Raw genomic sequence first — 16,770 nt, 5'->3', positions numbered from 1 at the left:
CTTACTGGTGTTCTTTTAATAGTGGTTCCTTTGCAGCAATTCAACCACAAAGGCCTGATTTCACGCGGTCTCCTCTGAACAGTTGATGTTGAAATGTGTCTGTTACTTGAACTCTGTGAAGCATTTATTTGGGCTGCAATCTTAGGTGCAGTTAACTGCAACTTATCCTCTGCAGCAGAGGCAAGTCTGAGTCTTCCTTTCCTGTGGCGTTCCTCATGAGAGCCAGTTTCATCATGTCGCCTGATGGTTTTTGCGACTGCACTTGAAGAAACTTTCAAGGTTGTTAATGTTCCGTATTGACTGACCTTCATGTCTTTTGAAGTAATGATGGACTGTCTTTCTCTTTTCCTTATAAGATGGTGCCAAAAAACATGGCTGATGTTTTACATTCTCCCAACACATTGTGCCATTTTAGTTTTTTTGCATTTACTTTAACTTATTTTTTTAACTTATTGTGTATGTATTGTTGCTGCTACCGTCTCTTAAGACCGAAAGAACTTCTGGACATCAGAACAGCGATTACTCACCGCGGACTGGAAGAAAATGTTTCCTTTTAACGTGTCCGACGAGAAGGATATCCTGCTTTCACTGGAAGATGCCCAGATCCTCGCGTTTTGCGTGAAGAAATGACGCAGGAAAAGGGGCCGCGGCCCAGGCATCCTTTTGAAGTTCCGTAGGAGAGCGAGTAAACTCCAACTGCCATCCGTTCTTCTTGCTAACGTGCAATCTTTGGATAATAAAATTGATGACCTACGATTAAGATTATCCTACCAACAGGACATTAAAAACAAACTTCTTATTTTTCACCGAGACATGGCTGAACGACGATACGGACAATATAAAGCTAGCACGATTTTCCATGCACCTGCAGAATACCTCTGCTAAGACGAGGGGTGGGGGTGTGTGTCTTTGTCAATAACAGCTGGTGTGCGATGTCTAATTTTAAAGAAGTCTTGAGGTATTGCTCGCTTAAGGTAGAGTACCTTATGATAAGCTGTAGACCACACTATCTACTAAGAGTTCTCATCTATATTATTCGTAGCTGTTTGTTTACCACCACAGAACGAAGCTGGCACTAAGGCCGCTCTCAACCAACTCTATAAGGCCATAAGCAAAGAAGAAAATGCACACCCAGAAGGGGCTCTCTTATTGGCCGGGGACTTTAATCCAGGCAAACTTAATTTGGTAAAACTGATTTTTTTACCAGCATATCATGTGCAACCAGAGAGAAAAAAAATCCTAGACCATCTTTACTCCACACACAGAGATGCATACAAAGCTTACCCCCGCCCTCCATTTGGCAAATCTGACCATAATTCTATCCTCCTGATTCCCGCTTACAAGCAAAAACTAAAGCAGGACGTACCAGTGACTCGCTCAATACGGAAGTGGTCAGATGAAACTACACTACACGACTGTTTTGCTAGCACAGACTGGAATATGTTCCGGGATTCATACAATGGCATTGAGGAGTACACCACCGCAGTCATTCGCTTCATCAATACGTGCATCGATGACGTCGTCCCCACAGTGACTGTACGTACATATCCCAACCAGAAGTCTTGGATTACAGGCAACGTCCGCATCGAGCTGAAGGCTAGAGCTGCCACTCAAGGAGCGGGAGACTAACAGGGAAATTATAAGAAATCCCGTTATGCCCTCAGACGAACCATCAAACAAACAAAGCGTCAAGACAGGATTAAGATTGAATCCTATTACACCGTCTCTGACGCTCGTCGGATGTGGCAGGGCTTGAAAACTATTACGGACTACAAAGGGAAACCCAGACGCGTGCTGCCCAGTGATGTGAGCCTACCAGACAATAAATGCCTTTTATGCTCGCTTCGAGGCAAGCAACACTGAAGCATGCACGAGAGCACCAGCTGTTCTGGACGACTGTGTGATAACACTCTCGGTAGCCAATGTGAACAAAACTTTTAAACAGGTCAACATTCACAAAGCCGCTGGGCCAGACAGATTACCAGGACGTGTACTCAAAGCATGCGCGAACCAACTGGCAAGTGTCTTCACTGACGTTTTCAACCTCTCCCTGACCGAGTCTGTAATACCTACATGTTTCAAGCAGACCACCATAATCCCCGTTCCCAAGGAAGCGAAGGTAACTTGCCTAAATGATTACCGCCCTGTGCCACTCACGTCGGTAGCCATGAAGTGCTTGAAAGGCTGGTCATGGCTCACATCAACAGCATCCTCCCGGAGACCCTAGACCCCCTCCAATTTGCATACCGCCCCAACAGATCCACAGATGATGCAATCTCAATCTTACTCTAGACTGGCCTATGTGAGAATGCTGTTCATTGACTACAGCTCAGCGTTCAACACCATAGTGCCCACGAAGCTCATTACTAACCTAAAGACTCTGGGACTAAACACCTCCCTCTGCAACTGGATCCTGGACTTCCTGACAGGCTGCCCCCAGGTGGTAAGGGTAGGTAACAACACATCTACCACGCTGATCCTCAACACGGGGGCCCCTCAGGAATGTGTACTTAGACCCCTCCTGTATTCCCTGTTCACCCACGACTGCGTGGCCAAACACCACTCCAACACCATCATTAAGTTTGCTGACGACACAACAGTGGTAGGCCTGATCACCGACAACAATGAGACAGCCTATAGGGAGAAGGTCAGAGGACTGGCAGTGTGGTGCCAAGACAACAACCTCTCCCTCAATGTGAGCAAGACTAAGGAGCTAATTGTGGACTACATGAAAAGGTGTGCCGAACTGGCCCCCATTAACATCACCGGGGCTGTAGTGGAGCGGGTCGAGAGTTTCAAGTTCCTTGGTGTCCACATCATCAACGAACTATCATGGTCCAAACATATCAAGACAGTCGTGAAAAGGGCACGACAAAACCTTTTCCCCCTTAGGAGACTGAAAAGATTTGGCATAGGTCCCCAGATCCTAAGTTCTACAGCTGCACCATCGAGAGTATCCTGACCGGTTGTATCACCCCCTGGTATGGCATCTGACTGTAATGTGCTACAGAGGGTAGTGCGAACGGCCCAGTACATCACTGGGGCTAAGCTTCCTGCCATCCAGGACATGTTTTCTCTGCTACCGCACGGCAAGTGTTACCGGAGCGCCAAGTCTAGGACCAAAAGGCTCCTCAACAGCTTCTACCCCCAAGCCATAAGACTCCTGAACAGTTAATAAAATCACCACCGGACAATTTACATTTACCCCCTCCCCCACTCCCTTTTGTACACTGCTAGTCGCTGTTTATATATGCATAGTCACTTCACCTGTCACCTACAAGTACAAATTACCTCAACTAACCTGTACCCCTGCACACTGACTCGGTACAGGTGTCCCCTGTATATAACCTCATTATTGTTATTGTGTTACTTTTTTATTATTACTTTTTATTTTAGTCTACTTGGTAAATATTTTCTTAACCAACAGTTCAAGAAGAGTTAAGGGCTTGTTAACCTGTTGGGGATGGGGGCGCTGTTTAGACTATTTATGCTAATGTGGCTAATTTTTTAAACGGCTTCCCACAAAATCCTTGATCGTACAATATGCATATTATTATTATTATTGGATAGAAAACAGTCTATAGTTTCTATAGGAGTTGAAATTTTGTCTCTAAGTGGAACAGAGCCCATTCTACAGCAATTTCCCTGACATGGAGTCAGATTTGAGAAATGTTGGCCACTTTTCTGAAGTCAGTTAAAAGGGCACTGTCGTTGCTATGACTATACGGACACTTCTTACGTCTTCCCCTGGATGCCTTTACGTGATGACGATTCCAACGGGGTCGATTGCTCGTTCACAGGCCCTACAAATGAAAAAAACCTTTAGCTAGCAAGTCTTTTCTTGCTGCGTAACGCGCGTGGAAGACACCGACCCTCTCCTGTTCCAAGCGTTAGTTTAGCCTGTTATATTTCTCCGGTCATCTTTTCACTCGTTATAGGAGTTAAAAACATCATAAGGTAGTTAATTTAAAGCGTTTTATAGCAATTTATATCCGTTTAGTGCGATTTTGGGACATTTATTTTTGCAACGATGTGAAAAGTTGGGCATGCTTTTCAGTTCATCCCGAACTCAGTTGACATTTCCACATGGCAAGAGGACAGCTTTCCACCAAAAGACGATTTCTCCCAAGAAAGGATCCTTTGCCCAAGATACTGATGGAAGAACAGCTCAAGGTAGGACATTTTTATTATGATAAATCGTGTTTCTGTCGAAACATTTTAGTGGCTTAGGACGCCATGTTTTTTGACGTAGCTTCGCTTGGCGCAAACTGTATTGAAAAGTAAGGATAAATTAAAAAATGTAATAACGCAATTGTATTAAGAATTAAATTGTCTATCAATCCCTGTCCACCCTATATTTTTTAGTCACGTTTATGAGTATTTATGTATAAGAGTAGATCACTGTCTAAGTGGCGCAAGGACATTTTCTGACCAGCTGAGCTACATTTCACATTGTCTAACCATGATTTTGGTGGCTAAATATAAACATTTTCGATCAAACTGTATATGCATGTTGTAATGTGATGTTACAGGAGTGTCATCGGAAGAATTCTGAGAAGGTTAGTGAAAAAATTAATATCTTTTGGCGATGTTGACTTTTATCGCTCACTTTGGCTAGAATCAATGCTGGGCTGCTAATTGCTATGTGCTAAGCTAATATAACGATTTATTGTGTTTTCGCTGTAAGACACTTAGAAAATCTGAAATATTGTCTGTATTCACAGGATCTGTGTCTTTCGATTCGTGTATGCTGTGTATTTTTACGAAATGTTTGATGATTAGTAGTTAGGTAAACACGTTGCTCATTGTAATTATTCTAGTCCATTTGTGATGGTGGGTGCAATTGTAAACTATGCCATATACCTGAAATATGCACTTTTTTCTAACAAAACCTATCCCATACCATAAATATGTTATCAGACTGTCATCTAATGAGTTTTTTTGTTGGTTAGGGGCTATAAATATCTTAGTTTAGCCGAATTGGTGATGGCTACTGGTGTTGGTGGACAAATAAAAGATGGTGGATTATGCTAATGTGTTTTTAGGTAATAGATGTACATCTTTACATATTGTGTCTTCCCTGTAAAACATTTTAAAAATCGGAAATGTTGACTGGATTCACAAGATCTGTGTCTTTCATTAGCTGTATTGGACTTTAATGTGTGAAAGTTAAATATTTTAAAAAAATATTTTTTTTGAATTTCGCGGCACTGGTTTTTCAGTGGGGGGGGGGGGGTGTGCCGCTAGCGCCACGCTGATCCTAGACAGGTTTAATAAGCATTTCTCAGTAAGATCTACACTTGTTGTATTTGGCGTATATGACAAATAAAGTTTGATTTGAGCTGTTCTTGCCATAAAATGGACTTGGTCTTTTACCAAATAAGGTTTTCTTCTGTATACCACACCTACCTTGTCACAACACAACTGATTGGCTCAAACGCATTACATTTACTTTTAACAAGGCACACCTGTTAATTGAAATGCATTACAGGTGACTACCTCATGAAGCTGGTTGAGAGAATGCCAAGAGCTACTTTGAAGAATCTCAAATATAAAACATATTTTGATTTGTTTAACACTTTTATTGGTTACTACATGATTCCATATATGTTATTTCATAGTTTTGATGTCTTCACTATTATTCTTCAATGTAGAAAATAGTAAAAATAAAGAAAAAACCTTGAATGAATAGGTGTCAACTTTTTACTACTGTATGTTTAGGTTATGCCATAGTTATGCCATGTTGTTTTTTAAACCTCCATTCTGGCATACATGACACACATACACACACCTATCTCTCTGCATGCTTTTATTTGAGTTTCTATGCAAAGCATATGATTTCATGTTTCTTAATCCTGGTGCTAATTCTTTGAAATGTGACACATAATCATGCCAAAACATGACAGAGCTGGCTAATGAAATCGAAATGGACATTTACAGTAGCTGGCTAGGCTGGTCTGTGACATTGGCTGTCTTGCAATAAATTGACGAAAGGGTGAATGGAGTTACCTCTTCATATGATCAAGACATTTCCTCTTTCATGCTGCATATTTCAAGTGCACTCAAAATCGATTTATTTTATTTCAGTCGGGGAGCTAGCTAGCTATGTCTGTTCCTCTTCATCAGACAGCAGTTCTCGTTTTCACAAGAGGCTGTGTTATCGTAGATAGGCGAAGGCTAACTGAGCTCCGAGTGTGCGGCTCTCCTTTTATTTTTTTAAGTGTTCCACTCCGTTAGCCAGCACCTCGCCTAAATAGGTGTGCGTTTCTTTCGCCTCTAGAAGGCCATTTGCTACCTTCATCACGAGGGGTATGTACAGGAGTTCTGATTTGGTTCCAAGTTTAGTAGTTCATCAAATTTGCCTGAACTGTTGAGTGTTGAAATGTACTTTTTATGAGTGGGCAAGAATTGAAGGTGCCAACAAATGTTATTGTCACCATAAGAATGTTTTGCTCTCATTTACAAACAAATTCTTATTTACAATGACGGCCTACCCCGGCCAAACCCATTGTCCGGCCAAACCCGGACAATGCTGGGCCAATTGTGCACCGCCCTGTGTGACTCGCAATCATCGGCCGTGATGCAGTGCCTTAGACCGTTGCCTTAGACTGTTGCGCCACTCGGGAGACCAAACAAGATAGCCCTATTTGGTAAAATACCAAATCAATATTATGGCAAGAACAGCTCAAATAAGCAAAGAGAAACGACAGTCCATTAAGACATTAAGGTCGGTCAATCCGGAAATTGGAAGTTTCTTCAAGTGCAGTTGCAAAAACCATCAAGCTAGATAACTAGATAACTGTGTTCTAGTATTCATTTGACTGTTTCTTCATTCAGTCTGAGGTCTATCTGATTGAAACCCAAAAAACCTGTTGGTTTATTGTCCAAGATGTCCTCTCTTCCCCCGCATCTCTCTCACAAACGATGATACACAGTGCACGCAAAGCAATTAAAGGCCAGTTGGCCTGAGCTTTACACACACACACACACAAGCTTCCCTTGGCATTAGTGTAAGTGATGGAGGAACTGAACATGTTTAAAGGGATTTTAACTAGTTGTTCCTTTATTTCACTTTTTCCTCCGACTGCAGAAGACTGATTGGGAGGTGGCCGTCAAGAGCATTACCAAGAAGAACCTCTCCAAGTCCCAGATCCTGCTTGGCAAGGAAATCAAAATCCTCAAGGTGAGTAGTATGCTTAACCTAATTCCTTCTCACTTATCTTGGAAACGTATTTAAAGAATGAGTTGACATCTATCTTCCATTAGTCATCATGTTTGACTGTAAGGCCATGACTTATAAATCTAAATAGAAGCCAGTTGTCACGTCAAAGGTACAGTAGCCAATGCATCGCTAATGTACTTGTTTTCTTCATTACTTTTTCCAGGAACTTCAACATGAGAACATTGTGGCGCTTTATGATGTCCAGGTAAGTCCTTATCTTGTTTTCCCATTTGAAGTAAGGTAGAGCTCAGTTGATTGCAGGTAGACCGAGTGTGTCTACTGTGTTAGCCTAGCGTCACTACTAAAGCAGAGTTAGCCTAGCGTCACTACTAAAGCAGAGTTAGCCTAGCGTCACTACTAAAGCAGAGTTAGCCTAGCGTCACTACTAAAGCAGAGTTAGCCTAGCGTCACTACTAAAGCAGAGTTAGCCTAGCGTCACTACTAAAGCAGAGTTAGCCTAGCGTCACTACTAAAGCAGAGTTAGCCTAGCGTCACTACTAAAGCAGAGTTAGCCTAGCGTCACTACTAAAGCAGAGTTAGCCTAGCGTCACTACTAAAGCAGAGTTAGCCTAGCGTCACTACTAAAGCAGAGTTAGCCTAGCGTCACTACTAAAGCAGAGTTAGCCTAGCGTCACTACTAAAGCAGAGTTAGCCTAACGTCACTACTAAAGCAGAGCTAGCCTAGCGTCACTACTAAAGCAGAGCTAGCCTAGCGTCACTACTAAAGCAGAGTTAGCCTAGCGTCACTACTAAAGCAGAGTTAGCCTAGCGTCACTACTAAAGCAGAGTTAGCCTAGCGTCACTACTAAAGCAGAGTTAGCCTAGCGTCACTACTAAAGCAGAGTTAGCCTAGCGTCACTACTAAAGCAGAGTTAGCCTAGCGTCACTACTAAAGCAGAGTTAGCCTAGCGTCACTACTAAAGCAGAGTTAGCCTAGCGTCACTACTAAAGCAGAGTTAGCCTAGCGTCACTACTAAAGCAGAGTTAGCCTAGCGTCACTACTAAAGCAGAGTTAGCCTAGCGTCACTACTAAAGCAGAGTTAGCCTAGCGTCACTACTAAAGCAGAGTTAGCCTAGCGTCACTACTAAAGCAGAGTTAGCCTAGCGTCACTACTAAAGCAGAGTTAGCCTAGCGTCACTAAAACTAGGAGGCTCCAGTTCACTCAGGGGCTTTTTATACTGACCGCTCTTCGTTTCATCTAGCCATTCTCAACAACACTGCTCAATTAAACCTAAATGGCTAGAAGCAAATTGTTTGAGTCATTATAACTAGCAAAATGGGACAGTGCAGGGGCAGGGCAATGCAGCAGCATACAGGCAGAACACTCTCAATCACTAGCTGACCAGTGAGCCAGACAAACACATTAGAATGGGTTGCCAAGCTCCTGAGTAGACCTTTTCTGTGTTTGTCCGGTCCAGGTGGAGCTGACTGCATATGTCCAGAGCAGAAGTCTGTGTGTAAAGTCAGTGGTCATGATGTCTAAACCATTAACTCTGACAGATCACTGACTGGTGGGCCAAGGCTGTGACCACTGACTGACTGGTGGAGCCTGGGAGCTTCTCATGACTGGCCATGGTTATACCAGCAGCTTGCGTTGTACGGCCCATCATCTCCCTGGTCGCCAATCAGAACTCACCACCGACTGTCCTCAGTGATGTGTTCAGGGGCAGGGTCGTCCAAGGTGGGGGACAAAATGGCCGCCACCAAAGGTCAGGTGTTAGTCGAGCTCATCATGACCTTACTTCATGGTGACTAGTAGACCTGTAGCTTTGGGTCAGCATGGAAATCAATCAATCAAATTTAATAGAAGAGCCTTCTATTAAAGAACAGGGAACAGCTTTTGAAACACCAGCTCAGCCCTCCTCAGTTCATGAGCTCTCTCTGTGTGTGGGCTTCATTGTTCACTCCATGGTTAGCAGGTACCGCTATGAGTCTCTCTGCGTTCTCTTGCTATAAAAAGCCTTTCCGGTAGGGCTCCACCCAATTGGGAGAGATTGAAAGAGTGGTATTAGAGAGAGAGCTATTGAAGTGATGATCAAGCAGCGCTGCCCACACGGTGAGGCACTTCCTGTGTTTATGTAAGCCTCCCACCGGGACCCTGCTGCTCTACCCATCCGGCCCGCCTCCCTTCATCCCTCCGGCCACGCCCCTGATGTAATCACCACTTATAGAGTCAGACATTTCTGTTATGCTAATGTAGTGTGTGATGTAAAATGTGTTTGAAAAGTCCCTTGTCAATGCCGAACAGACTGGATGAGTGGAAATAGGTTAAATCCACTAAGTGCCGATTTATCTTTTCATACCCCTTATGATTAAGATTTGGATTGGGGGTCAGGGAATCTGATCCTAGATATGGGGTTAGGGGGAGGGGCAACTTCTACCTGGAAGTGAATAGGATTGCCACAGAACACTCCCCATAACTGAAGACACCAGTTTGGGCTTTGTGTGTAGCGTGTCTTAGTCAGTCTCTCGCTCCCCCCTCTCCTCCCATTGGCAGAGCTGTACTCTCCCTGGGCCATCTCTCGCCTCTGCAGCTGTCGCCTTTGGCACACAGGCAGTGGGGCTTAGAGATGCCGTCTGAAAGGAAAGAGAGAAGAGACTGCGGCTTCGGCGTTTAGAGGGAGACAAAGATAGTGTTGCAGTGTTAGAGATGGGTGTTAGGCCTCCAAGCGTCCTCTCTTTGTAGGCTTTCTTTTCACTCTCTCTTTCTATTGCACTCTCATTTCTCATTGTTTCTTCCCACAGTCTTTGTTTATTTAGTTGTCTCTCTCTCGCTCTCTCTGTCTCTCTCTCTGTCTCTCTCTCTGTCTCTCTCTGTCTCTCTCTCACGCTCTCTCGCGCTCTCTCTGTGCAAATAGTCCGGGTAGCCATTTGATTACCTGTTCAGGAGTCTTATGGCTTGGGGGTAAAACTGTTGAGAAGCCTTTTTGTCCTAGACTTGGCAGTCCGGTACCGCTTGCCATGCGGTAGTAGAGAGAACAGTCTATGACTGGGGTGGCTGGGGTCTTTGACAATTTTTAGGGCCTTCCTCTGACACCGCCTGGTGTAGAGGTCCTGGATGGCAGGCAGCTTAGCCCCAGTGATGTACTGGGCCGTACGCACTACCCTCTGTAGTGCATTGCGGTCAGAGGCTGAGCAATTGCCGTACCAGGCAGTGATGCAACCAGTCAGGATGCTCTCGATGTTGCAGCTGTAGAACCTTTTGAGGATCTCAGGACCCATGTCAAATCTTTTTAGTTTCCTGAGGGGGAATAGGCTTTGTCGTTCCCTCTTCACGACTGTCTTGGTGTTTTTGGACCATTCTAGTTTGTTGCTGATGTGGACACCAAGGAACTTGAAGCTCTCAACCTGCTCCACTACAGCCCCGTTGATGAGAATGGGGGCGTGCTCGGTCCTCCTTTTCATGTAGTCCACAATCATCTCCTTAGTCTTGGTTATGTTGAGGGATAGGTTGTTGTTCTGGCACCACCCGGCCAGGTCTCTGACTTCCTCCCTATAGGCTGTCTCGTCATTGTTGGTGATCAGGCTTACCACTGTTGTGTCGTCTGCAAACTTAATGATGGTGTTGGAGTCATGCCTGGCCATGGAGTCGTGGGTGAACAGGGAGTACAGGAGGGGACTGAGCACGCACCCCTGGGGAGCGCCAGTATTGAGGATCAGCATGGCAGATGTGTTGCTACCTACCCTCACCACCTGGGGGCAGCCCATCAGGAAGTCCAGGATCCAGTTGCAGAGGGAGGTGTTTAGTCCCAGGATCCTTAGCTTAGTGATGAGTTTTGAGGGGCCTATGGTGTTGAACGCTGAGCTGTAGTCAATGAATAGCATTCTCACTTAAGTGTTCCTTTTGTCCAGGTGGGAAAGGGCAGTGTGGAGTGCAATAGAGGTTGCATCATCTGTGGATCTGTTTGGGCGGTATGCAAATTGGAGTGGGTCTAGGGTTTCTGGGATAATGGTGTTGATTTGAGCCATTACCAACCTTTCAAAGCGCTTAATGACTACGGACATGAGTACTACGGGTCTGTAGTCATTTAGGCAGGTTGCCTTTGTGTTCTTGGGCACAGGGACTATGGTGGTCTGCTTGAAACATGTTGAAAATGTCATTGAAGACACCTGCCAGTTGGTCAGCACATGCCCGGAGCACACGTCCTGGTAATCAGTCTGGCCCCGCAGCCTTGTGTATGTTCACCTGTTTAAAGGTCTTACTCACGTCGGCTACGGAGAGCATGATCACACATTTGTCCGGAACAGCTGATGCTCTCATGCATGCCTCAGTGTTGCTTGCCTCAAAGCGAGCATAGAAATGATTTAACTCATCTAGTTGGCTCGTGTCACTGGGCAGCTCGCGGCTGTGCTTCCCTTTGTAGTCCGTAATAGTTTGCAAGCCCTGCCACATAAGACGAGCGTCGGAGCTGGTGTAGTATGATTCAATCTTAGCCCTGTATTGATGCTTTGCCTGTTTGATGGTTCGTCGCAGGGCATAGCAGGATTTCTTGTAAGCTTCAGGGTTAGATTCCCGCACCTTGAAAGTGGCAGCGCTACCCTTTAGCTCAGTGCGAATGTTGACTGTAATCCATGGCTTTTGGTTGGGGTATGTACGTACAGTCACTGGGGACGACGCCCTCGATGCACTTATTGATAAATCCAGTGACTGATGTGGTGTACTCCTCAATGCCATCGGAAGAATCCTGGAACATGGTTCAGTCTGTGATAGCAAAACAGTCCTGTAGTTTAGCATCTGCTTCATCTGACCCCTTTTTTTATAGACCGAGTCACTGGTGCTTCCTGCTTTAATTGTTGCTTGTAAGCAGGAATCAGGAGGATAGAGTTGTGGTCGGATTTACCGAATGGAGGGCGAGGGAGAGCTTTGTACGTGTCTCTGTGTGTGGAGTACAGTTGATCTAGAATTGTTTTCCCTCTGGTTGCACATTTAACATGTTGATGGAAATTTGGTAGAACTGATTTAAGGTGCCCTGCCTTAAAGTCTCTGGTCACTAGGAGCGCAGCCTCTGGGTGACTGGTTTCCTGTCTGCTTATTTCCTTATACAGCTGACCGTGTGCTGTCTAAATGCCAGCATCTGTCTGTGGTGGTAAATAAACAGCCACAAAAAGTATAGCTGAAAAGTCTCTAGGCAAGTAGTGTGGCCTGCAATTTATCACAATATACTCTACTTCAGGCGAGCAAAATCTAGATACTTGCTTAGATTTCGTGCACCAACTGTTGTTTACAAATATGCACAGACCCCCCCCCCCCCCCCCCCCCCCCCCCCCCATCGTCTACCGGAGTGTGCTGTTCTATCTTGCCGGTGCAGCGTGTGTCCCCCTAGCTGAATATCCATGTCGTCATTCAGCCACAATTCCGTGAAACATAGGATATTACACTTTTTGATGTCTCATTTGGTAGGATATTCGTGATCGTACCTTGTCTAGTTTATTGTCCAATGATTGCACGTTGGCGAGTAGTATTGATGGTAACGGCAGCTTTCCCATCCGCCTTTTCCGGGTCCTGACCAGGCATCCGGCTCTTTGTCCTCTGTACTTGCGTTGCTTCCTCTTGCAAATAACGTAGATGTCGGCCCTGTCGGGTGTTTGGAGAATGTCTTGTGCGTCTTGTTTGTTGAAGAAAAAAACTTGTCTAATCCGAGGTGAGTGATCGCTGTCCTGATATCCAGAAGCTCTTTTTTTTGCCTTAAGATATGGTTGTCGCTCGCTCGCTTGCTCTCTGTCTGTCGCTCGCTCTCTGTCTGTCGCTCGCTCTGTCTGTCGCTCGCTCTGTCTGTCGCTCGCTCTGTCTGTCGCTCGCTCTGTCCGTCGCTCGCTCTGTCCGTCGCTCGCTCTGTCCGTCGCTCGCTCTGTCCGCCGCTCGCTCTGTCCGCCGCTCGCTCTGTCCGCCGCTCGCTCTGTCCGCCGCTCGCTCTGTCCGCCGCTCGCTCTGTCTGTCTGTCTGCAGCTCGCTCTGTCTGTCTGTCTGCAGCTCGCTCTGTCTGCAGCTCGCTCTGTCTGCAGCTCGCTCTGTCTGCCGCTCGCTCTGTCTGCCGCTCGCTCTGTCTGCCGCTCGCTCTGTCTGCCGCTCGCTCTGTCTGCCGCTCGCTCTGTCTGCCGCTCGCTCGGTCTGCCGCTCGCTCGGTCTGCCGCTCGCTCGGTCTGCCGCTCGCTCGGTCTGCCGCTCGCTCGGTCTGCCGCTCGCTCGGTCTGCCGCTCGCTCGCTCGGTCTGCCGCTCGCTCGCTCGGTCTGCCGCTCGCTCGCTCGGTCTGCCGCTCGCTCGCTCGGTCTGCCGCTCGCTCGCTCGGTCTGCCGCTCGCTCGCTCGGTCTGCCGCTCGCTCGCTCGGTCTGCCGCTCGCTCGCTCGGTCTGCCGCTCGCTCGCTCGGTCTGCCGCTCGCTCGCTCTGCCTGCCGCTCGCTCGCTCTGCCTGCCGCTCGCTCGCTCTGCCTGCCGCTCGCTCGCTCTGCCTGCCGCTCGCTCGCTCTGCCTGCCGCTCGCTCGCTCTGCCTGCCGCTCGCTCGCTCTGCCTGCCGCTCGCTCGCTCGCTCTGCCTGCCGCTCGCTCGCTCGCTCTGCCTGCCGCTCGCTCGCTCTGCCTGCCGCTCGCTCGCTCTGCCTGCCGCTCGCTCGCTCTGCCTGCCGCTCGCTCGCTCTGCCTGCCGCTCGCTCGCTCTGCCTGCCGCTCGCTCGCTCTGCCTGCCGCTCGCTCGCTCTGCCTGCCGCTCGCTCGCTCTGCCTGCCGCTCGCTCGCTCTGCCTGCCGCTCGCTCGCTCTGCCTGCCGCTCGCTCGCTCTGCCTGCCGCTCGCTCGCTCTGCCTGCCGCTCGCTCGCTCGCTCTGTCTGTCGCTCGCTCGCTCGCTCTGTCTGTCGCTCGCTCGCTCGCTCTGTCTGTCGCTCGCTCGCTCGCTCTGTCTGTCGCTCGCTCGCTCTGTCTGTCGCTCGCTCGCTCGCTCTCTCTGTCGCAGTTGTTCGCTCGCTCGGTCTGTCGCAGTCTCTCGCTCGCTCTCTCTGTCTCTCGCTCGGTGTGTCCGCACTTAGAGTGTAGCTAATTATTGACCTATTGTATCTAAACCGCTATGAAATATATTTTCAATATCTACAAGTAATCTATTTTTAGCTGCCGCTCGCTCTGTCTGCCGCTCGCTCGCTTGCTCGCTCCCTCTGTCTGTCTGTCGCTCGCTCGCTCTGTCGCTTGCTCTGTCGCTTGCTCTGTCGCTCGCTCTCTGTCGCTCACCCTGCTCTGCTCTGTCTGTCGCTCTGCTCTGTCTGTCGCTCGCTCTGTCTGTAGCTCGCTCTGTCTGTCTGTCGCTCTCTGTCTGTCTGTCGCTCGCTCGCTCTCTCTGTCACAGTTGCTCGCTCGCTCGGTCTGTCGCAGTCTCTCGCTCGCTCTCTGTCTATCGCTTGGTGTGTGCGCACTTAGTGTAGCTAATTATTGACCTATTGTATCTAAACCGCTATCAAATATATTTTCAATATCTACAAGTAATGTATTTTTAGCTGTTTTGAAGATGATGTACAAAACCGAAAGTAAAAGACACAAAAATGAAACTTAAGAATGGGAAGCATCAAAATGGCACAGAAAACTGATCTACCGCTTCTTAGACTTGCTTTTAATTAGAATGACAGATCTATAACTCACATTTCTTTGTGAATTTGGTCGGGTCACCCAAAAAGTAACATATTGTAGCTTTAACGTTAGTAAGGCCTAGCGCAGGGGTAGGCAGCCAGATTCAGCTGCGGGCTGAACATAATTATAGTGATTTGTACACTGCAAATTGACCACAAACAACTAAGCCCAAAAGAGATTGTATTTTAAAATAACAATAATTTCATACCTTGATAATGTTGACACGATCATATTTAAATATTTATTTATATATTTATTTATTTAATGTAATTATTATTATTTTTTTTCCCCCTCTGGGAATACTTGTGAACAGATTTCCAAAATTATATATTTTTTTGCAGAATTCCTGTTGATTTTAGACTTTTTTTGTCTAAAAAAAACAAGACCCCTGGCCTAGCATCTGAATTCAGATATAGGCTTAGATATTAGCTTATCCCTGGTCATACTCTTCAATCTCAGTTGAGGTGGAGGGTGTCTGGTGGTTATCGATGCCACACCGCTGAAAGACCAATTAAGAAAGTGTGGTCTGTTTACAGTCGACGGTCATTAGCTGAGGGTAGGAGCACTGTCGCTGGGTGTTTGTAGGAGTGTGAGGTGGTGCCTCGTTAGAGAACGCTGCTGGGGCACATTGACCTTTGAAAGGCCCGCTGCACTGTGAGGGCTCCTTTAGATCTCAATGCGGGCAAAACATAAAGCCTAGCCTATAGACACAATATCAGTCATTCATGTGTAGTATACAGTACACACTCTGAGGGCTATACATAGAGACTTCCACTCACATGCTGACCATACCACCCGCGTCGTGTGCGCAAGCTTTGCAAAATAAATTAAAACATACACTACCGTTCAAAAGTTTGGGGTAATTTTTTTAATGGAATATCTACATAGGCGTACAGAGGCCCATTATCAGCAACCATCACTCCTGTGTTCCAATGGCACGTTGTGTTAGCTAATCCAAGTTTATCATTTTAAAAGGCTAATTAATCATAAGAAAACCCTTTTGCAATTATGTTAACACAGTTGAAAACTGTTATGCTGATAAAAGAAGCAATACAACTGCCATTTAGACTGGTTGAGTATCTGGAGCATCAGCATTTGTGGGTTCGATTACAGGCTCAAAATGTCCAGAACCAAAGAACAAAGAACTTTATTCTGAAACTGGTCAGTCTATTCTTATTCTGAGAAATGAATGCTATTCCTTGTGAGAAATTGCCAAGAAACTGAAGATCTCGTACAACGCTGTATACTACTCCCTTCACAGAAGAGCGCAAACTGACTCTAACCAGAATAGAAAGAGGAGTGGGAGGCCCCGGTGCACAACTGAGCAAGAGAACAAGTACATTAGAGTGTCTAGTTTGAGAAACAGATGCCTCACAAGTCCTCAATTGGCAGCTTTATTAAATAGTACCCGCAAAACACCAGTCTCAACGTCAACAGTGAAGAGGCGACTCCGGAATGCTGGCCTTCTAGACAGAGTTGCAAAGAATAAGGTCCTCTGTCCACTGTCTGTGTTTTTCCCATCTTAATCTTTACTTTTTATTGGCTAATCTGAGATATGGCTTTTTCTTCGCAACTCTGGCTAGAAGGCCAGCATCCCGGAGTCGCCTCTTCACTGTTGACCCCTCCCACTCCTCTTTTTATTCTGGTTAGAGACACTTTGCGCTGTCTGTGAAGGGAGTAATACACAGCTTTGTACGAGATGTGCTTTTCTTTCAAAAACAAGGACATTTCCAAGTGACCCCAAACTTTTGAACGGTATTGTACATGTTATTCAATTATTGCACCCACACTGCTCGTGCGAGCCAACGAGCGTCTGCGTTGCCAAGTGCTAAAATTTAAGTCAGTTCTATTTGTGACACAGAATGCGATGCAAGTCCTGCTTCTCCCATCTCCTCATTGGCTTTTTAGAAGCATATACCCACGTGCTGTCTCCTCATTG

General features: G+C 46.5%; 1 protein-coding gene across 2 annotated transcripts in view; it reads left to right on the top strand.

The window, feature by feature from the left end:
- Positions 1 to 16,770, top strand: part of LOC129831892 (serine/threonine-protein kinase ULK2-like) — an 85,020-nt gene that overhangs the window by 10,017 nt on the left and 58,233 nt on the right. For both annotated transcript variants that reach the window (XM_055895449.1, XM_055895448.1), the window contains exons 2-3: positions 7,091 to 7,183; positions 7,386 to 7,427. In XM_055895449.1, coding sequence (XP_055751424.1) covers positions 7,091 to 7,183; positions 7,386 to 7,427 — 135 coding nt within the window. The remainder of the gene's footprint in view (positions 1 to 7,090; positions 7,184 to 7,385; positions 7,428 to 16,770) is intronic.

This window comes from Salvelinus fontinalis, chromosome 33 (genome assembly GCF_029448725.1).
Source record: "Salvelinus fontinalis isolate EN_2023a chromosome 33, ASM2944872v1, whole genome shotgun sequence".
In the NCBI taxonomy this organism is placed as follows: Eukaryota; Metazoa; Chordata; class Actinopteri; order Salmoniformes; family Salmonidae; genus Salvelinus; species Salvelinus fontinalis.
This window is presented reverse-complemented; position numbering and strand designations above follow the sequence as displayed.